Below are 25,097 nucleotides of genomic sequence, written 5' to 3' on the forward strand. Positions count from 1 at the left end.
GCCCTACTGGTATGAACAAAACATTGGACTGACTCCTGTGCAGGTGGCACATAAAAAACACCATTTGAGTGTGGCCATTGCCAGTACTACCGGACTGGCCCTCGTGCCGGTGGCATGTAAAAGCACCCACTACACTCTCGGAGTGGTTGGTGTTAGGAAGGGCATCCAGCTGTAGAAACCCTGCCAGATCAGATTGGAGTCTGGTGTAGCCATCTGGTTCACCAGTCCCCAGTCAAATCATCCAACTCATGCTAGCATGGAAAGCGGACATTAAATGAAAAAAAAAAAGAAGTGATGATGAATGAAAAGCTCTTCAAAATATCAGGACATCTTCCAACAGCAAGATGTGTCCTGATATTTTAGCTTTTAGTCTATCTAGTACAGACAGACTTACAGGTATGTGATATAAGTATGATAATTCTATGTGATTCAAAAGAAAGGTCTTCAACCAGCGTGTGCTGCTTGCCTTTGTGCATGCATCAGAAACATGGACTACCAACAACAACATTGAAAATAAATGAAAAGCAACTCTAAGAGCCATGGAAAGGGGAATGTTGAAGATTAACAAAATTGATAAGAAGAGAAACAACAGGATAAGAGTGGCAACAGGTTTAATGGATATTATCTGGAAAATAAAAATTCTGAAATGTTCTTTGTGGGATATGTGTCTAGAAGAGAGGATAATAGATGGAATAGCAAATTGACAGAGTGGACACCAAGTTCAGAAAAAAGGAGAGGAAGACCATGCAGAAGTTGGAATGAAGACTTAGTTAAATTCTTCAGCACCTAAATATGGATGAGGAAAACATTAGTCTTTGGTTGGTGGAAAGAATATACTGAGGCATTCTTCCAGCAGTGGACTGAACATGTGCAAGGATGATGATAATAACTCCAATCCACAGTTATTGTGAATGAAAAATTCAACTCCTCAACAAAGTGTGGGGAAAAGAGAGTGATTATGGAGAAATGATTGTGAATGATGCCATGTTTTCAGTAAACTAAAAATACATTTTAACATCAAATATGCAAATGTAGAAAATAAAAATCTGTATGATTTTAAAAGCTTTTTAATATTGTATAAAGCCTTGTGGATAGATTTGGTAGATGGATACTGAAAGAAGTCCCTGCATATATATGTGTGAGTGTGTGTATGTGTGTCTGTGTTTGTCTCTCACCACCACTTGACAACTGGTGTTGGTTTGTCTCTGTCCTTATAACTTAGTGGTTCAGTAAAAGAGATTGATAGAATAAGTCCCAGGTTTAATAAATGAGTACTAGGGTTGATTTGTTTGACTAAAATCTTTGAAGATGGTACTCCAGTATGGCCACAGTCCAGTGACTGATATAAGTAAGATAAAAGATGTAGGTATTCACAGAAATTTACATTTGTACACAAAACACTGATTAAAAGTTTTGAATACAGTGAAGGACATACTACAGCAGTGTTTCTTAAACTTTTTGTGCTAAATTGCAATATCACCCACCTATTGGCCAAAAAATGCTCCGTCGCCCACCTGTTTAAAAAAACCCTGACACAACCCTCCCTAACACTAAATCCCCTAGGAGAACGCCCCTCCCTTGTATCATTTGATACACACACTATAATCATAGGCTCATTGCCCAGTTAATGCTGTTTGGACTAAATATACAGTTGTTTACAAATCCCTTATTGTAGGTTTAGTTTCGGCATTAGTGTGAATAAAATTCTAATGTTAACTCTATATTATGGAGACAGATTAACTTCGGTAAACTTGCGCTTTCTGTTACACTGATTTTTATTTTCCCCAAATGAACCATTGACCAGAACTACTGATGTAAAAATAATTAACGATTGTATTATAAAGAAAAAGAATACAACTTTTTAATGAGAACCATGTGTCTGGTGCGATGCAGCTAGTGCATTATACATTTGATTTCAAACTTGTCAACTTTAGCCAAGACTCCTTGTGTTACATCCAGTCCAATTCTTTTATAGGAAAGTAAAGTTCCAACATGGCTAAAACCAGATTCAACCAGGTACGAGGTAGGGAAGGCATGCAAAAGTAATTTCAGACATCTTCACAGATTGGGGTAGGAATTTAATATACTTTGATGGTACCATAAACCTTCTTTGCCATTATGGTGATATTGCATTTGTGGTCATCGTCATTTTGTAATTCTATCAATTCATCCTAAACATTGTCCTCACAATCAACTTCATTGACCTCAAATGGATTGCTATACCAATTTGAAATATTCAGCACAATAACATCTTGAAATCACTCCACCATGCCATCATGTAATGATTGTAAATAGTTGCAATATGTAGTTAAATCCGCATCAATCAATTCATCTTTCAAAGAATCAAGTTGTGGAAATTGAGGGAATTGACGTTTTGAAATGTCAATTTTATACAGCACCAATTTTGAAATGAAGGTAGTTGTAAATGATTTACAATCAACAGGAGTTTTTCTGCTTCCTTGCAATAACTTATTCAAATCATTTAGTTTCATGACTTGCAACTATCAATGAAGCGGATATTAGAGTATCTTCAAAGAAAGATATGATTATATGAAACAGTTCAACAAAGCGTAAAACAGTTTCCTTTTGACAGCCACTGCACTTCGGTATGGTACAAGAGTTTAGTATGGTCCTCATCATTTCTCAGACAGAGATGATAGAAAATTCGAACAGACAAGGGACTGAATTTCAATTTGTTTACAGTCTTGATAACTAACTATAGTGCATCATTCAATCTACCATTCATATTTTTTACCACAAAATGCTGCCAGTGTGCCAAGCAATGAACAGTTAGTACCTGGTGGGAAATTTCATACGTTAAGAGAGATGAAAAACCTCTGTTGCACCTTTTGAATCAAGTGGCAATTTCTCTGTGAACAGCATTTCCTCACAAGATTAAAGGTCTTCACTGAAATACTGGACATATACCATCATCAAACATTGATTGTCCACAACAGCTGACTTGTATAGAAGATTCAGAATGCTGGAGAATATTGAGCTGATGTTTGACATCACTGGCCATTTCATCAATGCACCGAGAAATTGTGTTATTACTAAGTGGGATCTTTTTCATAATGTTATCGGGTTTTTCATGCATAACAGTTGACAAAACCTCTTTGATAACTGGGTGAAATAATGTTTCTCCAATAGTGTGAGACTTCCCAGACTTAACAACAAGTAATGCAATGTTGTATGATGCAATCAACCTGTCATTCTCCTGTTTACTAGTTTTCTGGAGTAGCGTGTTGAATGTTTGTATTTGCTTTTTGAAAGAGGCGCTCAGTTGCAAAAAGTATGACAATGGCTTGTGCATCTTGTCAGAATGCTTTGCATCAAAGTGATATTTCAGGCATGAAGGTTTCATTGCTTCGTTGGTCAATGTTTCATGGCAAAGAAGGCACATTTGTAACTGAAAGTTCTGAGGAGAGGGAATAAATCCAAACAATAAATAATCACTACTGTACTGTCGACAAATTTTCTTGACTGGAGCTATCAGTAAAGTGAAAAGGCAGTAATGTATTCCCAAAGAGAAGAAGAAGTCAATAGAGCAGAGTCAGATGACACGTCTTTACTGGAGCAAATACGGATCTAGTTTGTTTGGCTGCCAGCATTTCAAAAATTAAAGTTTATCGGAAATTTTAAAATTTGGCACATTAATATACCTTTCCAAGCTAAACTGCTGGAGTTATTCAACTTTTTCTAGAAAAATGTTTTTAAAAAGTTATAGTGGTTAGTATAATCATTTGATCATTTTCACCCAGTTAAGAAACACAATTTCAAAGCTGTCGTTTTGTGTGTGCCTGCAGATTTTGTCAACATCCTGAAAATAGTACTTGTGTTTTGATATGAAACCACTGAATTACACATGACATATAACCCCTCATAACTTTTTTTATTTTTTGGAGCTTTCAGGAAATGTTTGCAAATTTATATTCTACACGTGGGACTTCATAGGATTATGCAAAAAAGAGAAACTGTGGTGAAGCGTGATTTAAGACCTAGGCCTACTTCACTACTATTTTTAGCACATATGACAACCATCTCAATGACTGTGTGACAAAGATATTTGATTGATAAACAAGTCCGCTTTTTTTAAATACAAAGGGACATCTCATGCCAGTAGTCAAATCGATAAAAGTACATCCTTATTCTAGGCATGCCTAGATATAGGTAAATGCAGACTTGATTTCTAAGAATTCTTTGTCACCCACAAAATGTTCACACTGTCCACCAAAATTTCAAATCATCCACCATTTTCAAGAAGTTTGCCCAATCGCTCACCTGTAAATTGAAATTGTCGACTGGTAGGTGATATCGCCCACTTTGGGAAGCTATGCACTACAGGCTTGTCTAGATTTTATGTCTTTATTGATTTTTTTTTTCATATTTATAGTTTTAAGTGATTCATTGATTGATAGCATCAGTAAAGTATTGATAATACATATTTGTATATAATATATGGGTCATTGATGTATCCAAGAAAAAAAAATGTGGACACTCCATGAACTTAGCTCTATGACAACCCATAATCTATTGGATTCTCTGTTGAGTCAATGAGAAAAAGCGAGAGGGAGAACAGTATGAAAACTTGTACATTCATATGTATTTCTCTGTATGTATGTATGCGTGTATGTACGTATGTGCACAAATGTTGACATTCCATGGTTTTATATCTTAGTGAAACAGTGGTATGAAGACCATTAGAAAAGAGACGGTTGGAAAATAAGATGATAGATGAAATTTAAACCATGAGTTAATGGTACCATACTGACCATGAATTAATATTACTATACTGACTTATGAGAACTGTATAGTATCAAATGCATCTAACTAGAAATGAAGAGCTCTGAAAATGTTTCCAGTGATCTTAGTTGGATTAGGTACTGTTTAGTTATCCTTTTGGAAGCCAAACTCTATGGAACACAAGCAGCTGAACCTTTCAACTAAGTCAAGAAAATGTTAGTGTTTTATACCTTCAAGGACTATTTTAATGTTATAGTTATATATAAAAGATTTATTGGTTTTGGTTCTTAAGTGTAACCATGATGGGGCATTGCCATCAATGATTTGAGTCAGCTACTTTGATCATAGTCTGAAACTTATTTTATCGATTTTAATTTTTAGAATGCCTGAGTTCACCGATGTTTTGGACTACAACTCTTTGAGAATATAAAATACCACAGGCATGGCTGTATGGGTAAGACGCTTGCTTCTCAACCATGTGATCTTGGATTCAGTCCCACTGTGTGACACCTTGGGCATGTGCCTTGTACCACAGCCTTGGGATTACAAAAGCCTTGAGTGGATTTGATAAATAGAAACCAAAAGAGGCTTGTCTCACACACACACACACGCGCAAGACATCATAACAAAGAATGGAGAATTATACTTGACAACCAGTGTTGTTTGCTTATATCCCCCTATAACTTAGTGGTTCAGCAAAAGATACAGATAGGACAAGTATCAGATTTAGAAAATAAAGTACTAAGATTAATTTGTTCAACTAAAACCCTTGACTGAAATAATTTAAAGATATTCACATAAATTTACACTTGTACACATAACACTGAATGGCAGCCTTCTCTACAAGTTTCAGTTTATTCAATCTAATTTCCAAGATAATAGTGAACCTGAGACTAAGATGCCTCCCCAAAGTGCTGTGTGCCGGTGTTGTGGAACCTAGAACCATGTGATTACAAAGCAAACTTCTTGATCACACAACCTTGCCAATGGTCAAGTACTGACTTACAGTCATTACATCCTAGCAAGGAATAGATGGACAGATCTGAAACTGCCTTGGAGTAGAGAGTGTACATACCATTGAAGAGGTTGTGAATGGTGATGAAAGGACTTTGACAAACACAACTAATTGATTGATTAACTAAATAAATAATCAGTTGATTAGTTAGTTAAATAGCCAATAAATTGATGAATAATAAACAAAGGAGTGAAACTGAACCAGTGTCTGTGCTCATCATTGCTGTAATGACCCTTCACAGACACAGCAAAATTTTTAATTCTGGAATTACTTTAGATCATATCAGGACAATTACCCTGCTAGTACAATTACCCCTCATAGGACAATACTCCCTGATAACTACCCCATTGGATAATTACCCCCATTGGATAATTACCCCCATTGGATAATTACCCCCATTGGTTAATTATCCCCTCTCCAATATATCAAGGAGTTTTAAATCATCATCTGTTGTCTTCAGGGGTAATTGTCCTTGGGGAGGGTTACTGTCCACGTGGCAGGGGGTGGTGGTGCAAATGTCTTAGACTCTTTTAGATATTTCATAACAAGTACATCTGCTTAAAAGGGAAAAGAAATGAAATTTTACAAGAATAAATATATGTGACAGTTATGAATAAATATTCAGTTGAAATGACTGTATTTGACTGATTTTTTTTTTTACTTTAGTTCAGAATGATATAAAATCATTTGAATGATCACAACTGTACAAATGCAAATTTAAAATGTTTATTAGAATGAAAGTAGAAATTCAGTACCTAATAATTTCTTATCTTCTATCTTTTACTTGTTTCAGTCATTTGACTGTGGCCATACTGGGGCACTGACTTGAAAGGTTTTAGTCAAACAAATTGTCCCTAGTACTAATATTTTTTAAGTATGGTACATATTCTTTTGGTCACTTTTGCTGAAAAGCTTAGTTACCAAAATGTGAACAAACCAATACTGGTTGTTAAGCAGTGGAAAGAGGGTGTGGCAAATGCACACAGATACACATATGTGATGGCCTGCCACAGTTTTCATCCATCAAATTCACTCACAAGGCATTGGTCAGCTTGGGATCATAGCATAAGACACTTGTCCAAGATGATGCACAGTGGAACTGAACCAGAATCCATCTGGTTGCAAACTGAACTATTATATTTAATAAATGTTTTTCACAGTTTTTTTTGTCTAAATCCTGACTGATGCTTTGTGAGTAGAGTTGATAAATAGAAATTGTATGAAAATCGAGTGTATGTGTGTGCATACATGCATGTGTGTGTGTGTGTGTGTGTGTGTGTGTGTGCATGTGTGTGTGCATGCATGTGTATGTGTGTGTGTGTGTGTGTGTGTGCGTGCTTGTGTGTGCATGTGCGTGCACATGTATTGATATTTCATAGATTCACTTCTCACCATCTGAGTGAAATGGTGACATGAAGTTTACATTCTTTATTGATATTATGACTGGTTGCTTTGAGCCTTTGAAAAACTAGTGGAATAAAAAACAAAAACAAAATAAGGGTTGGTGGCAGGAAGGGCATCTAGTTGTAAAATGCTATCTCAAATATAAACCAACCCATGTGAGTGAGCAGAAATGGATGTTAAGTGAATGAAGGAATTCTACATGTGTATTGTTTTCCCCTTGATGGATATTATGTGGCAGATACAACAGCGCTATATATGAAATTAAATAAATGACAAAGGAATGGTATTATGCAATCAACATTATTAATTTAACCCATATGGTACCATATTTTTGTTGAAATACATTGCCATTATTTCAATTAATTTTTGAAAATGATAAAGAGTCTAATAAATAACTTTTACCATTATTAAGTTGATGTCTGGAACAAATTTAGCATGCAGTTTTGAGAGAAGGTTTTCATTTAGCTCACTTTAAAACAGGAAGTTTCTATCACAGAACCATGGGTGGTCTCAGATGGATTGCTATCAAAAGGGCTAAAGCTGTTCCTGCTATGAGATGCTTTCTGTAAGTTAATGAAGTTAATTACATAATTCTTCTTCCATTGTCATTTACTTAATTTCATATACATATAGGCATGTCTGTGGGATAAGTATCTTGCATCCCAACTACATGGTTCAGAGTTCTGTCCCACTGCATGGCACCTTGGGCAAGTGTCTTCTACTATAGCCTCAGATCAATGAAAGCCTTGTGAGTGGATTTGGTAGATGGAAACTGAAAGAGTCCAAATACTAGAAAATATATAACTGGATGTTATATTGGTATGTTAAATGATTTTCTTAACCCGTATGCTCATGGACGGTTGATTTCTGTAGTTATTATCATTGTTATTTTCTTGGTGATTCAAATAAGAGTTTTGACTGTTATTTCCAGCAGGTAGACATACTCAGTATGTCCTTTGATTAACATGAATTTTAATCTGTCAGCTATTTAATGCCTTTTGGATCTGCAATTGCTTTTATTATTAATTCTGTTATTATCAATTAATTATTTTATCCTAGATAATAATAGACTTAATGGTATCTTCGCAAATATTTTCTGCTGAATTATTTGCTCTGTATTGAAATATATATATATATATGTATGTATATTTTTATGTGTTTCTTTGTGTCTATGTTTGTCTCCACATCATCCCTTGACAACCAGTGTTAGTGTGTTTACATCCCTGTAAGTTAGCAGTTTGGCAAAAGAGACTGATGGAATAAGTACTAGGCTTAAAAAAAAGTCCTGGGGTCGACTTGTTTGTCTAAAATCCTTCAAGACAGTGCTCCAGCATGGCCACAGTCAAATGACTGAAAGAAGTAAAATAATAAAATAAAAGAATATATATATATAAATCTATGTATGAAAATTACATGCAAGTGTGTGTGTGTGTGTGTGTGTGCGCGAGTGTATGTTTGTATGATTGCATGCATACACTTGTGGGGTAAAAAACACTTAGAACCTTTAGAGACTAGGAGTAGATTGTGTTGGCAAAAATTGTTTTTATTAGTAAAGAGCAAAGCTAATAGAAATATTATTTTAATAAATATGTAACAACAGTTTACCACATCAGATTTTAGTTGATTCTGTAAGGTTTTCATTGTTTTAAGATGTTCCCGAATAGTTTTTGTTTCCTTTGATATCTTTGCGGCCCACTTTCTTGCCTCTTTCTGCAGTTGATGGCTAGCTCCATATTCCTGAGAAAGTTTAATTACCTGGAAAAGTAATTGGATTGAACACCTGTATAAATATATATTAATATACATTAAGCATGTTTTTGTTTTTAAAGCAACATTTACTAAAATAATTCGAGAATTTCTTTGCTCTATTCTTAGCAATAATACCCATCCCCAAACAATGGTCTTCCTGTTCATTTAAATAAATTGTTTACATTAGATTTTAACTTACTTGATCATTACAGCAGGGTTCAAATTGATATTGCAAAAGGTCGGTGAAAACATTGCTTTCATGTAAGAAACACTGTAAATTATAGTTTCGACTGATCTGCAAACACAAAAGTGAAAAAATTGTTTGTTTCAGAAAAGATATTTTTCAATAGAAATGAAAACAAAACATTGTTAAACATAGTTGTTCTGAATACCTTGACTATTTTTTATGCCAACCCACCTGAGATTGTTTCTCATTCTATGATATAAACTTCCTGTTTTAAAGTGATGCATCAAAATTTCTTGTTAGTTTATGTTCAAAACACCAGCTTAATAATGACAAAGTTAGTTTACTAAATTCTTCATTATTTTCAGAATTAATTGAAAAAAAAGTAGTATATTTCAACAGAAATATCCTTGTCATATGACCTAGCTTCCAGCTCTTTCCATCTTGTTTGTCTTAACCCATCTGATACCAACACACCAAAGACTTCCTCTGGATCTATGATACAAATCTTCTTGTTTAAAATAATCTAAATAAAACCTTCCATCAAAATTTTATGTTAATTTATGTTTGTCAGAGCTCGTTAATTTGTTACTTCTTGAAGTTGTTTTGGCAAACTTGTCTAATTCTATATTCATCCTTGTCTTTAGTGAAACTATAGACAATTTTTGGAGGTTTTCTAAAAATCTCCTCTAAATTTAGGAGTGTTATTCTTTGTAAAGATTTCTGAGTCATCAATATACATCTATATACCATGATGATATCATTGAACAAGTTTGTTAGTGGGGGTTAAAGCATGGCAGAAAAGTAGGGGTGGGAACAGTAAATTTCCCTGTAAATTTCCTCTTTTATGAGAATAGGGCTGGTTTTAATGGTCTTTATCTCATTTTTCAATATAAAGTTAGTTTTTCACTTTGTTATTGCATGACTAATATATTTCCTTTATCAACAAAATCAAACACACATACACAAGGTATGTGCATTCTTAGTTTGTGAGTCAGCTGCAATTTTTAAGCATAAGAGAATATATTTGCTATGTGCCTAGTCAAGAAGACAACTCACATCAGGTCCTTTCTTGGAGTGACAGACATTGATGACTCAATGACAATGACAATGAAGAAACAATGACGAAACAACAAAAAAGAATGATGACATATCAATGTCTATTGCTCTGAGAAAGGACCTTTGTGAGTTGTCTTGCTTGGCTGTGACTTATTTTCAGGTGTGTTTTAGACCAGATACATAGAGAATATATTCTCTTATGCCTAAAAACCACAGCCAATCCATGAACTAACAACATGCATACACACGGTATGTGTGTTCAATTTTATTTATACACCTCAAGCTGCTTCTAATTCATATTTGAATTTCTGTTCTTGGGCTAGACAACAAGATGGGTTTTTTTTTTAAAAACATATTTTAATTTTATTCCACTGTTCAATTCTAAAGTAAAAAATAACTTCTTTCCTTGGATCCATTCCTCAGAAAGATTACAGTAAATAAAGGAAAACCACCATGAAACAAAAGAAAACAAAATGACATATTACATATTTGAAAAGTACTAGACAAATCAGTTTATGGAAAAGAGCATACAGCTACAACTAAAGTGCACATAACTATGTACTTATATATGTATTTCCCAGGATATCATTAAATTTTCTCACTGTAATCTGTAATCTACACTTCAACAGATCACATTTTAATATTAATACTGTCGTTGTGTTGTGTTCCTGAACAATGTATATATCTCAACTTGCTCCAGTTTGCTGACTAGCTAAAAACATTTACTGTTCTTAATTCTAAGTGGTTAATATTTGGAAGGAAAATGTACTAAGTATCTATTTCCTATAGCTTCTCTTAAATAGTTTTTACTGATTATACTATTACTACTTACTTACTTACTACCACCACCATCACTAGTAATAATGGTTTCAAATTTCAGCACAGGGCCAGCAGTTTTTGAAGGGAGGGGAAGTCAATTACATTGACCCAAGTACTTTACTGGTACTTATTTATTTGACTCCAAAAGGATGAAAGGCAAAGTCGACCTCGGCGACATTTGAAATCAGAATGTAAAGATGAATAGTAATAATAATACAAGAGCACTCAGAGAACGCAAACCTTGACCAAGGCAACACCAACGTCCTCTCAAGCAGTTCTTGAGATATCTTGTCCACGGACAAACAAGCAAACAAACAAATGTGATGAAAACAATACCTCTGCCTTTGCTAAGGTGGAGGTAATAATAGTAATGATAATAATAATAATAATAATAATAATAATAATAATAATAATAATAATAATAATAATCAAAACCACTCTATTACTCTTCTATTGCAATCATGACACCGTTTCTTCAAATCTGTAGGACAGTATTCATAATACAACTGGTGCTGATTTGTCTTTATTTTACATTTATTCTCACTAGCTCTTAGGAATTCTTATTCCATGTTAACACCACATTCTTTCCAAATTGTTATTAGTTGACATTTTGTCACCTTTTCTAAGTCCTGAATAAGTATTTATGAAAGGATTGTAGCTTGTATTTAGAGTCCTTTATTTGATACACAATCTAGAGGGAGGTTTTTCAACCAAAGCTAAAGAGACTTCTCTGTTCTTTACATGTGTTACATTTATCTCTTTATCAACTACTAAATGTAAGACTAGAGGACTGTGTCTGTTTGGAATGAAGGACAAGAGTGAGTTGACAGCTCATGGCTAGGTATGGTCATAAATGTTGTCATAAGTATCCCTTTTCCTCAGGGAGGAAAGAAGACATTAGGGGTAGTCAATTGGATATAGAGTAACTGTCTATAAAAGGAGGCTGGGTAGGGGAAGATTCTAAATCCTTCAGTCTCTGCTTTGAGTTCTGAGCTTCTCAGCCATTGTTGGGATTTTGCTTTGTCTATTTCTTTTCTGTTTAGTTTAACCCAGTATTTGCCATGAAGGGGCTTTTCTTGCCATCGTTTTATTATGATCTGTTGCTGTTCTAGTTTTAGTTTGGATTTCAGTTGTTTTACAACTTTTTTGGTTTCTTCTTTTTGTTCATAGTTGTTAGGTATTGTGACTTCTTTTTTGTATTTGTCAGCTTCCTTAAAGACTGAAAACAGTTTTATGTTTTGTTCATGTTTTATAGCTATTTGTATTAGTTTTCCTTGCTACTGAAGTAGGTATTTCTGTAGTCCTATGGTAGTTATTTTGTAATAATTTTCTAGTTGTATAAGGCCTCTATCACTTTTGATACATCATATAGAACCTTTCTATGTCAAATTTTGGGTAATGCATCCTAAATCCTGTCATTATTTTTCTTGTCTTCCTGTCTATTTTGATTAGTTCATTTAGAGTCCAGTTAAGAATATTGTATCTGTAACTTATAACTGGGAGGACTAGAGTGGTGATACCTATTATCTTATTTTTGGCATTGAGCTCTGTTTTCAGTATTAATCTAACTCATCTATAGTATTCTTTTCTTATCTTCTCTTTCATTTGTGTGTGTTGTGTCATATCTAGTTCATTGATTCCTAAGTAATTGTATGTCTGGCTTTAGTCTAATTCTCTTATTTCATTTGCTTTATCTGATGTGTTGTTGCGACTCTTAACTAGGTTTCATCTTTTCAAGGTTGCTTTAGTACATTTTTCTAAGCCAAATTTCATGTTTATTTCTTTGGTAAATCCATGTACTGTCTGTAGTAATGTTTCCAGCTCTTTATCATTTGTAGCATACAGTTTTAGATCATCCATATATAAGAGGTGGCTGATTGTTTTGACGTAACAGTTGTATCCACATCCAGTTCTGTTTAGCATGTCAGATAAAGATGTCAGTGCCAAGCAGAAAAGGAGTGGAGAGAGCGTATCTCCCTGGAACATTACTCTTCTAATGGCTTTTATGAGTCCCTCTTTTGTCTGGAGCTGTAGCAGTGCCTGCCATTTATTCATGGAATGTTTGATATATTTCATGATTATTGGTGCTACCTTGTTCATGACTAGTGTTTCTAGGATCATGTATGTGGAATACTATCAAAAGCCTTTTGGTAGTTGATCCAGGCCATATTTAGACCCTTCTTTCTGCGGCTGTCTTTAGTTATGGCTTTATTGATCAGTAGCTGAGCTCTTGCAGCATCCCTTCTGCTCTTCTGGAAACAGGTTGTTTCCTTTCAGATGTTTGCTCATTCTCTGCAATATTATTGCAGTAAAGGCTTTGTAAAATGTAGGAAGACAAGTTATCAGTCTCTAATTTGTGGGTTTGCCACTTCAGCAGATTTGGGAATTAGGATAGTTTTCCCTTCTGTGAGCCATTCAGGCATTATCTCTGGCTCTAACCTTTCCTTTTTCGAAGCGCCTCCCCCCTTTGGGAGTTCTATTTATTTATTTATCTATTTATTTATTATATCTTTCTCCGTTTTCTTCCTCTGTTTAGACGAACTTTCCTACCTTTTCGAACAAAACCTTTTGTAACCTTCGTCCTGTCTTTGTCCTTACATGTTTTTAATTGATATTAGCCCTTGTGGCCAATAAAACGAATTAATTATTATTATTATTATTATTATTATTATAATGATGTGGATAGAATTAATACAAATAACATATAAAGTAATATTCTGGGACATTACCTTCTCAGCTTCATGTGACAGCTTTTGAAAGCAGTTCGTCTCAATGGCACTAACTTCAGCACTTGTGCTAGTGTGGATAGTGAAATAATCTTGAATTCTTTCATACACTTCACCATCCAAGGCCTACAAGGAAAGAACAAAATATAAATACAAATAAAATAGTCAAGATTCTATTAATGAATAAAGATAGTAACTCATCTTTGTAATGGATTCATTTTTTTTTCTGTTATGTTTGTCATGCGACTTATATCACAGAGAATGAGATTTCTACACAGAAACTGAAAGAAATTCTGGAACTACCACGTGTTTGCAACACTTACAGTATAGACATAAAAAGGAACAAATACCTATGTATATTCCTTCTGACTGCACACAAACATATTCATATACCTATAGCCAGAGACATTTTCGAGATCATTAGTTGTCTGATAGTAGTAGAATTTATCACTAATTGAAGGAGTATTGATTTATTTACTAATTTAATCAATTTAATTATCTGTGTGAAGCAGGAATGCTAAAACAGATGAGAAAAGTTATTTGTTTTCCTTTATATATGTGAAGAAAAAGAACAACAGAGAAAGAAAAACGCTAAGGAAAAGAGAGGAAAATGGCAGAGAACGTTTCAATGTTTCTGTTGTTAAACATTTTTTGTAGCCTCCATCAGCTGGAAGATCTTATTTGTGCTTGGCAGATCCTTGAGAATGAATAGTAACTTCAATTTTGGTAACTTTTTGGTGACAAATTCCAAAATGTTGTTTCTTTCAGATTGATAGATTTCACATTAGAAGAAATAGTGCCATTAAACTTGTGGATTATCTCCACTAGAACATTAAAAGTGATTCCATACAACTTACTTTTAAGGATGAAGTTATGAGTCAGGATGAAATTCCAACAGTGGTTGATATGGGGATAAGATGAAAGAAAACATAGACCAGCAGTAATCAGAATTATGATTACAGTAAATGCCAAAAATGTTTTGAGAAAGTAGAGGCAAATAAACGAACCCTATTACTTGACTGGTACTTTTTTGACTTGTCCACAGAAGGATGAAAGGTAAAGTCAACTTCAGTGTGATTTGAACTCAGAACACGAAAGGGTCATAACATTTTGCTCTACATCAGCAATTCTGCTAATCTAATATTAATAAGAATAATATGGTCATGACCTTTTGGTCATAGGTGTGCTTGAGGACTAACCCAAAGCAAAACAGCATCAACATAATAAGGATAAGGATACCACCACCACCGCTGCTGCCGCCACCCCCACGACCATTTAGTGTCCATTTTCCATGCTGGCATGAGTTAGATGGTTTGATAGGAACTGGCAAGGCCAGGGTCTGCACCAGGGTTCATAATCTATTTTGGCTTGGTTTTTACAGCTGGATGCCCTTCCTAACACTATCACCAGTGTTTTTTTTTGCATGGCACCAGCACCAGTGCTTTTTATGTAACACCATCACCAATGCTTTTTACATGGCACCAGCACTCACAACAATGCTCTTTATGTAGCACCTTTAGGATCTCATTTCTGTTGAGGTGAGTGGGACTTCTTGAGTACAGCAATGCACCACATATCTTGGTTCATTGCTCTACTCATTAAAATAAAAATGTAATTTCACTAATTAGCTTTATCAATAACTTCAATCTCCCCAGGAGTGCAATTAAATAACTAAACAGTATTCTCATAGATGCAAGACAAAAGGATTAAGTTACTAGAAAATTAATTTTCTTTATCAGAGTTTTGTCTCAGACAGACTGTTTTAGAATGAAGTTGTATTGTCAAAATAATATAAGATTAGATATTAATCAATTTAATAGCAAACTACTAAGCATGTCTTTTTCTTTCTTAGAAATGTAAAGTATACTTTCTTTTCAATAAGCTTGCAATTTAGCCTTGCTTTGAAAAGTAAACAATGTGATTACGCCACAGGCTTATCTCTTTGTGAGCAGAAAGACAAAGAAACAAATCTACTTTTCTTTACTTCTTACAGGTCTTGTAAACATATTTTCTAAAGACATTCCAGATGTGAACATCTCATATTTTATGCAGATAGTATATTTAGGGCAACATTTTTCAATGTGCCCTTCTTTTAAGATGGTAGGGTATTATTTGTGGGAGACTTGGCTGCTATTTCTAGTAGGTCAACAAGTTATTGTATAGACGTTCCTTTGTGTAGGTTGAATTTAAATATGTTAAAAAAAAGATCTCTAATATGGAATTAAGTAATCATACATCTTGTAAAGGAATGAGATCAGCTCACTTGTAAGGGCTCCTTTCTCAAAGTCCAACCCTTTACCTTATCATGGTGGAAAAGTTAAATGAGTGTCAGAGCAATGCCACCAGGGACTACATGTCCCAAGTAGGGTCACCCAAGGTAGACAGGTCTGAGACTGGTGGTGCTAGGGCTGCAATCCAGCTAACTGGAGGGCAATGGTGAATTCCCGGTGGCATCTGTTCTGGAATCCAGCGGCTTCCTGGTGCCATTGGATTGTATCTGTGGGAATCCTGTGGTGAGAAGGCGTATTATGAGGATGACCTGCTACTGGTCATGTATAGTAGCTTATGAATACAGACAGGAACTGTTTTTGCAGACTCTGATCATCCCTTGAAACTCCTATGAAATCATAATGATGAACTCAATGGGAGCCAGCTTAACCCTTCCAGGGTGAATATCATTACAAGACAAGACAAAAAGACTAGCAAGGGCTAATGGAAGCATGTAGCTCAGTACAACCTGTTGTATAGTTAGTTTGTCAGTGACTAAACCAGCAACTTCACCAAACCTACCTTGCAAGAAGAGTAATTTTGGACAGTCTATGGCATGAAGAAAAACCAAATCTGTCAAAGGCCAGATAAACTGAGATGCTTAAGATACATGTAAAGACTGGGTCTTTGACAGGTTGTAAAGGAAATCTAACCATCAATGATCAAATTTCTGTGACAGAAAGGTGATATTAAGCAATGTTGCTGTGGGGAATGTGAATGCATGCTACAAATCACAGTGAGACTCAGCGATCACCTTGGTTACCTCGGTGCATTTCTGATATATCCCCAACTCAGTTTTAGGCTGCCTTGCCACTGGTCCAGAAAGTCAGGAATAAATCCCTCACTATAACCCAAGTTCAATATAAATCAGATCTCTTAATTTGTTTGAAACTACAAACAGATGGTGGAACTTGCATTGTGGTGTCTGTGATAATGAAATAATGTTGCTGCCATAGTTTCATCCCAAAGGTATGGTTTAAGCAGGAGTAGTTATGGATCTTCTGTTATGGTACATAACAAACAGATCCTTTGTAATCTTCAAAAACAAAGGACGAACAAGTAAGGATATTATTTTACCTTATTCTCTTATAGTTACATTAATTTAGCATGATACATAGAACCAAATTTGTCCTTATTTCAAGAAATTCTGTTTATCAAGGAATTCTTTATGATATACAGTAGAGTGTATATTATATTATATTATATTATATATTAGTGCAAAATCATCCATTAATTACCACTCAGCAGTGATATCTAATTTATCTTCTGTATGATCATGGAAAGATACTATCATAGACGTTTTCAATCTAGTTTGGATTCTTTGCCATCAAATTTGAATTCTTTGCCATTAAATTTGATTGCAAGGAATTCAAAATTGATTGCAAAGAATTCAAATTTGATTGCAAAGAATTCAAATTTGATGGCAAAGAATCCAAACTAGATCGAAAACATCTATAATTAATTAACAAAACATTCATCATTATTCAGCACCTCTAAGGTAGCGAGCTAGCAGAAGCGTTAGCATGCTGGGCAAAATGCTTAGCAGCATTTTGTCTGTCTCTACATTCTGAGTTCAAATTCTGCTGAGGTCAACTTTGCCTTTCATCCTTTTGGGGTTGATAAAACAAGTACCAGTTGCGCAATAGGGTTGATCTAATCAATCTACCTACTCCCCTGAAATTGTTGGCTTTATTCCAGAATTTGAAAGCATTATTCAGTGTCTCTACTACATACACCAATCAATTGTTCCTTCCGGTGTGAATAGTATACAACAAAGTGTAAACTAAGATTTAAGTGGATTTGTAACAAAGGAAATAGTAAAGTGCTAGGAAATAACTGGCTCATGTTCCGTTAGACCAGACTTCATCTGACATGGGCAGTGAATCAGCAGAACCATTACAGCACCAGATAAAATGACTGAGACCAGTTTTTAGGTTCTGCCAAGTTCGTCTTTAACTTTCATTGAATGAAAGTTGAAAAAATAAAATATCAATCAAACATTGGAGTCAAAAACATGCCAATTAAGTACTGGAAGTTGATTTAAGAGATGTAAATATAAAAACAAAAGCAACTAAAGCCATGACAGCAAGCTGTATATTAAATTACTGCAATGCAAATACATCAATAAAAAATGACTGGTAGGATGTTTTACCTTCATAAGTTCAGGTAAATCCACACTGTAATATCGTATTTGGTGAGCATTGGCAGCTGATTGGCAAAGTAAGTATTCATTTCTTGATGCGGTAGATTTTGTAGCACATTGTTCATATCGAGTTGTTAGCTGAGGATATAGAGAGCAAAACACAAAGGTTGTTGAAGAGTAAGTAAATGAAATATATTTATGAGTTGAAAAATGTGAAGTGATAAATTACATGGCAAACATGTCAAAAGATGTCTTCTGCAATAAAACAGAGCAAATTACAAGTTTGTAATGCATCTTGAGGAACTGAAGCATATTAATGATTCGTTTTGAACAAGGGAAGTTTTTTAAAAAATCTTTTATCTTTTACTTGGTTCAGTCTTTAGATTGTGGCCATGCAGGGGCCATCACTTTGAAACATTTAGGCAAACAAGCTAACCCCACTCTTTATTTTTTAAGCTTGATACTTATTGTCAGTCTCTTTTGTTAAACTGCAAAGTTACAGGGACATAAATAAATAAAACACTGGTTGTCAAGCAGTGGTGTGGAACACACACACACACACACACACACACACACACACACACAAACATACACACACACACACACACACACACACACAAACACACACGTACACACACACAAACATACACACACACACACACACACACACACACACACACACACACACACAATAGGCATCTTTCAGTTTCTGTATACAAAATTTACTCTCATGGTTTTGGTTGGCTGGGGGTGCTGTTTTAGGAAACACTTGCTCAAGGTGCCATGCAGTGGGACTGAACTCAAGACCACATGGTTGAGAAGCAAGCTTCTCGACCACACAACTGCATATAGAAAATATTTAAAACTTTCAGAAAATCAGGCAACAAATGTGAACCAACAAACTCACCTTTGAACAGTTACGTTGTAAACTAGTCATACTTTTGAAAAATCCAACGGATTTTCTTTTCAACCTGTGCAATAAAAAAGACAATAAAATAAAAAGATAAGAATTATAAAAAATTCATTAAAAGAAAAAAAACAATAAACATTTGTATGTTTCATGACAAAGGTATTGTATAGACATCAATAGTTATGAATCTTCAGCTGTGGTGCATAAGAGGTGGAGTCTTGGTCATCTTTGAAGACAAAGGATGACTAAAAAAGAAATGAATTTTGGGTAATATTTTACCATATTTTCTTATAGTTACACTAATTTAGCATGGCACATAAAACCAAATTTGTCTCAATTTCAAGAAATTCAACAGAAAAAAGAAGGCTCTTTAAACCACACATTTACTTCTATGATATGCATCAACCTCAACATCCATTCAAGTGACTTTGCCACTAACATTAAGGTCCTAGAGCAGGTAAAGGTCACCAGCATTGAAGTAACTTTGCTGAAAACACAGCTACACTGGGCAGGACACGTTGCCAGGATGGACGATCATCAACTTCCTATGATCACACTACATGGTTAACTCTTCTCTGGTCACCACAACAGAGGAGTATCAAAGAAAACATACAAAGATTCCCTAAGGAAATCCCTTGGTGACTACCACATTGATCCCCACCAGTGGTCTGTTCTGGTCACTGACCACGATGCCTAGCATCTCTTTACTCTCTGGGCAACAGTCTCCTTTGAAGACACCACAGAACCATCTTTGCAGGCAAGAGAAAAAGGAGGAAAAACAAGGGCATTAAAACCAACCTTGACCAGCCCACCTTACCATGCAGCTTCTGCAGTTAGGCCTGTTTGTCCTGAATTGGACCTGTCAGGCATCAGCAAGCTTGCAACAGATATGGACATCCTCTTCTGGAAATCTTTGCTCATAAAGCCAAGCCAAGAAGAATACAGTACAGCATAAATTATGTTACATTAGTGTAAATAGATTGATTAAATACCACTCAACAATAGTATTTAATTTGTTTTCTGTATGCTCATAGAAAAAACCCATTACAGGCATCTTACAGTGAGTCTTGAGAAGAGTCCAAGCATGGCTACTGTCGTTAAGCAGTTTATTTAGCCATGATATGGTTCCTCACTGAGTCTGAAGTATGACAACTCAAGCAACATTAATTATCATTAAGCAACATTAATTCAAGCAAGATTAGTTATCAATTATTATTAAGGCAATGAGCTGGCAGAATTGTTTGCACGCTGGGCAAAATGCTTAGCTGTATTTCATTTATCTTTACGTTTTGAATTCAAAGGCTACCAAATTTGACTTTGCCTTTCATCCTTTCAGGGTGTTGATGAAATAATTAACAGTTGTGCACTGGGGGTGATGTTATCAACTAGCACCCTCGCCTAAAATTTCAGGCCTTGTGCCTTGCCTTTCATCCTTTCAGGGTCAATAAATTAAGTACCAGTGAAATACTGGGATCGATGTAATCGACACATCCCCATCCCTACAAAATTCAGGCTGTGTGCCTTTAGAAGAAAGGATTATTGTTACTATTGTTCTTATTATTATCATTATCATTATTATTATTATTTACTTTTACATTGCAATTTGTGAATCATATTGTCATTGGATACATGTTTTGAAATAAGTCAATCATTGGTTCACTGCATTTCTATCAGTGACAGTGACTAAGGGGTGTTTGTAACTTCATTTGAGGAGTGACAGTTTTACCAGTGTTTAGGTGTTTTAATAATAATAAACATCAGAGTAAGATATGAACATGCATACACACACAAACACACAATGATGAGCTTCCACATATTTTCCATCACCCAACTTCCACTCAGAAAGTATTGGTCAACTTGAAGTTATGGTAGAAGACATTTACCAACTTGCTATATGGTAAGATTGAACTTGGGTCCAAGTGGTTGTGAAGAGAACTCCTTAGGTACACAACCAAGCAAACAGTTTATAAAAGGATTTTTTTAGAAGATGACTTTACTTTTTAGTTAATATGTTGTTAACTTGTAATGCTTACTCTAGATTATCCCATGGTAAAACAGAAAAAGCATCAACAAATGCTACTTCATTGACTGTTTACCTAAACATGGTTAGGGAACTTGTATGCTTTTGAGCTATACATGTGGGGAAAATAAGCTCCATGGCAAATTAAATCACACTGGGAAGCTCAAAGAGTAGAAACCAGGGAAAAGAGCAGTCTATTATCTTCCTGGTTTGTTGTTTGGTGTGGATTTAGCAGTCACATTTTATAGAAAAAAAACCAACAAACTATATTGGCTACAAAAACATCAACAAATAAACCAAAGCAAATGTCACAGTTCTGTGGGTCAGAAGAATGGTGCAAAGTAAGAATGTATCACGGCAGATCAAAGATGGAAAAAAAAAGATTTAAAAAAAAAGGATAAAAAAAAAACAAAAAAAAAACAACAACAAAACAAACTCTGCACAACTGATATCCTTCCTGACAAACAGCAATAAAGGCACAGTAAAATCAATAATCCACATTGGTTTGTGGAACATCAGAATCATATGTGAAAGTGGTTAAATAGTGCTAAGTGAAAGAGATACATGACCATTCTGGAACTGAGTGAAATACAATGGCTCCAAGCAGGACATTAGAGGCTTTTGACAACTGAATTAGTGCCCCAGAGTGGTCATGAAGATTACCACTGGAGATCGAATGAAGAAAGGGGTACTGGATTGGATACACTCTTAAGAGGCCCCCATCACAACATCATGAGGCAGTTCCGTAGATGGAAATCCCCAGATGAAAGAAAGAGAGGAAGGTTAAGGAACTCCTGAAATATAACTGATATCTGCATCAACAATGTTAGCTTATACAGACAATAGATACACATTTGTACTATATACAAAGTATCTTAATCTTGAACAGAAAAAAAAAAATCTTGACCTCTAAAATGTAGAAAGAAACAAGAATTTTATATTTGTTTATGAATTTATCTATGAAATTCTTCATTTCTCTCTGTGAGTGCTTGTCTATCTGATTCTATCTTTTTCTCTCTCTCTCCCTATCTCTGACACATACTTTCTAGATGAAGATTACACAAACCCATGAGGGAGTCCCTATATGGTCGTTTTGTCATGCAAGAAATAACAGGCAAATCTCTCTCAAATCACACTCAACAAACTAAATAGGAAGACATCACTGGATAATGTGACCCTCGTATACTATGCCTGAGAATGTGATGGAATCGTCATGGATGGAATACCTTTGATCAAGGCTGATGTAAAGCTAAAAAAAACACAGTCATTAACAATATAAAGGTTCAAAAAGAAACATGGAAAATGTAAATTACTTTTCATCAGCCTCCATTGCTTTTTGTTTGGCATCGTTTGTCTGTGTCTCATCTGCAATGTAGATTTTGTGTGCCTTTGTCATCTCAAGAACACTTTGTGCGACTTCAGATTGGATGAGACTAAGTTGAGACACCAGCTAGATGAAGTAACAAAAGTTGAAATAGCAAAGTAGGCTTTATTAAAAAACAAAACAAAAGAACAGTGAAAAATGCAAAGGTAAGTTTGTACAGTACAGGACCTCTTATCTGGCTTCCAGAAATCTGGAAATACTATGCAATATTGTGTAATACACAGTACCCTGTATTGAGTAAACAGACTTTGTATGTTGTGTGTTGAAAGCAATTTTGCTCTTCACTTTTTTAAGTGGTTTGATAAAGATTAACCCTTTAGCATTTAAACCGGCCATATCTAGCCAAAAGTATTCTGCCTATTCTATGTTCAAACTGACCAGATCTAGTCTTTCACACCAACCATACAATAACATTTTAAAGATTAACAGCTACCTCATCAAAATCTCATAGCTACAAGATAATGCATGATTAGTTCAAAACAATGTGGATAAAAAAGCATTAATTATGGCAGAATAATGTGAACACTAAAGGGTTAAACATACTCTGTTTTGGAATGGTATTAGTTTGCACCAGTATCTGTTAAATAAAATGTTCTTTAATTTTCTTCATTTACTTTTCTTCCTACAAATATTTTACTGTGTACATGGTACTGTGTAATATATTTTAAGAATTTCAAATGGATTAAGAAATATCAAACAAACCTTGTTTTAAAAGTGTATTAATTCGAATCTGATAAATGCAATTTCGCTCTTTACTTTTCATAATTTTATATTTCAAGTACATATTTAGACTGTCTGCAGAAAACAGGAAAATCCAGATATCTGAGACATTTCCAGTCCTAAAATTGCTGGATAATTGGTCTTGTATTGTAGGATATATGTAAACTCATTTGCTATGGAAAGAGAAAAGCCTATTGTTTCAATCTCTTACTCTTCAATGAAGTGTAAAGATAAATGCTGAAGGTATTGTCTGGTTAAATCATTACCAATGCAGACCATCACCAATTTCAACAGGTCTTGGACTTATACCCTATACCTCAAAAGTACTTTGTTGCAGTACTGCTTAAATAATATCTGTGGGTGGGATGGGCAATTCTTAGAGAAAACTACTATCTACAGCAACAGTTTAGATCAGAAATGAGGAATCTTTTAACATTGGATGGTTTAATTACAGTAATCCCTTGCCATATTGCAGTTCACCTATTGCAGTTATTTAAGTTTACACCGATTCCACTGTGCTGTTGTTTTGCATTTATAATAAAATAAATATATACAAATTATAAAAAAATAATAATAATAAAAAATACAATACAGTGCTATTTCTACTTCATGAATTTTCATCTATCGTGGGGGGGGGGGGGGGTTGGAACGTAACACCTGCGATAGTCGAGGGATTACTGTTTATCTAATCTAGAGACTATACAGCTCTAGGTTGATAGTATTTACCTTTTGTTAACACTCTAGACAGCACACTACTCACACCTTCCTCTTAAAGTGGTGCTTGGAGAAGTTAATGAGAACTAGATGAGTCCCCCACACAACCTCTTTTGCCATAGCTCCTAAAGTGAGGAAGACTAGCCACTCTTACCAACCAAAAGAAAGGTGGTGCATCAATTTTTGCTAGACTTAGATGATAGCTAGATTCATTCTATATGCAACAGCAGCTGCTAGAAACAAGTCCATAAATCAGTAATGCATGGACCACTGAATGACAGCATGCAGGAAGGTTTTGTCACCCTGTACACATCTCATACAGGCTTGTTTATTGATGCTTCTGTGATGTAGAGGTTGAATTGAGGCAATACCCAACTGTAGCACTGCCATGATAAGGACTTTTTAAAGTTGTCCATAGTCCTTGATTTGAAAGTCCTCCAAAACAGAATGATCAGATTGTTCTCATCCCAGAGTCAGTCCAGGTCAATGTCACTCATACCTGCACTAAGCTTCCTTAGAAAGCAAAGGTTATTTTCCTGCCAAAAATGTTTGAAGCTACTGAGTACTGTGAGTGTCTAGCAACATTCTTGACGCCAAAAGGCCAACTTCAGTTTAAGCTCAATCCTTTATTGGATTTCAGTCAAAGAAACAAAAGATGCCCATTCTAGTTAACTTTTGCTTTTGTCGTCACTGTTGCAGTGGTCCAGACATTTCTGCAGATGTGTCTGCCTTAGTGTGTGCCTATGCATCACTAGTGACAATGTTCTGAGACTATTCTCAATAGGGAGTTTGTAGGAGGTGGATTTCCTGACCAGAAGAAAAGCAGATTTTCCATTTTGGACAAAGTATATTGGACAGACAGAAGGACACTTCTGAGGTGATATAAATGTCAAGCACTTCTGTTCAAACTTTTCGAGGACAATCTTCTCTTGGCTTATTTCTGAGAGAGACTAGCTACTCTGATTGCAACTATTACCTGGTTCTTGTCTACCTGAAGGTTTGGGCTGAAACAAATTTCAAGCATCTTGACAAGGCTCTCCAGCAACAAAAACTGCATCTGTCTAGCAAGTGCCTCTCTTGGACTGAGTTGCAAGCTCACTAACTTGTCTTGGTAGATGTTTGCTTCCATACACTCCTGATGTTGACTGCCCCTTAGGCTAACGTGTTTGATGTTGTAGCAGACATTATCTATGTATGCAGACATGGCTCTCCTGTGACTCTGCTTGAGTGAGAGTCCTA

General features: G+C 35.2%; 1 protein-coding gene across 18 annotated transcripts in view; it reads right to left on the bottom strand.

Moving 5' to 3' along the window:
- LOC106881394 (F-BAR and double SH3 domains protein 2) overlaps positions 1-25,097 on the bottom strand; it is a 178,842-nt gene that overhangs the window by 55,039 nt on the left and 98,706 nt on the right. For all 18 annotated transcript variants that reach the window (XM_089364915.1, XM_052973715.2, XM_089364914.1 and 15 more), the window contains exons 6-11: positions 22,354-22,490; positions 19,018-19,081; positions 18,120-18,248; positions 13,703-13,825; positions 9,111-9,206; positions 8,768-8,917 (exon numbers count right to left, since the gene is read on the bottom strand). In XM_089364915.1, coding sequence (XP_089221041.1) covers positions 8,768-8,917; positions 9,111-9,206; positions 13,703-13,825; positions 18,120-18,248; positions 19,018-19,081; positions 22,354-22,490 — 699 coding nt within the window. The remainder of the gene's footprint in view (positions 1-8,767; positions 8,918-9,110; positions 9,207-13,702; positions 13,826-18,119; positions 18,249-19,017; positions 19,082-22,353; positions 22,491-25,097) is intronic.

The sequence above is a fragment of the Octopus bimaculoides genome, chromosome Z (assembly GCF_046866305.1).
Source record: "Octopus bimaculoides isolate indiv1 chromosome Z, ASM4686630v1, whole genome shotgun sequence".
Classification (NCBI taxonomy): Eukaryota; Metazoa; Mollusca; class Cephalopoda; order Octopoda; family Octopodidae; genus Octopus; species Octopus bimaculoides.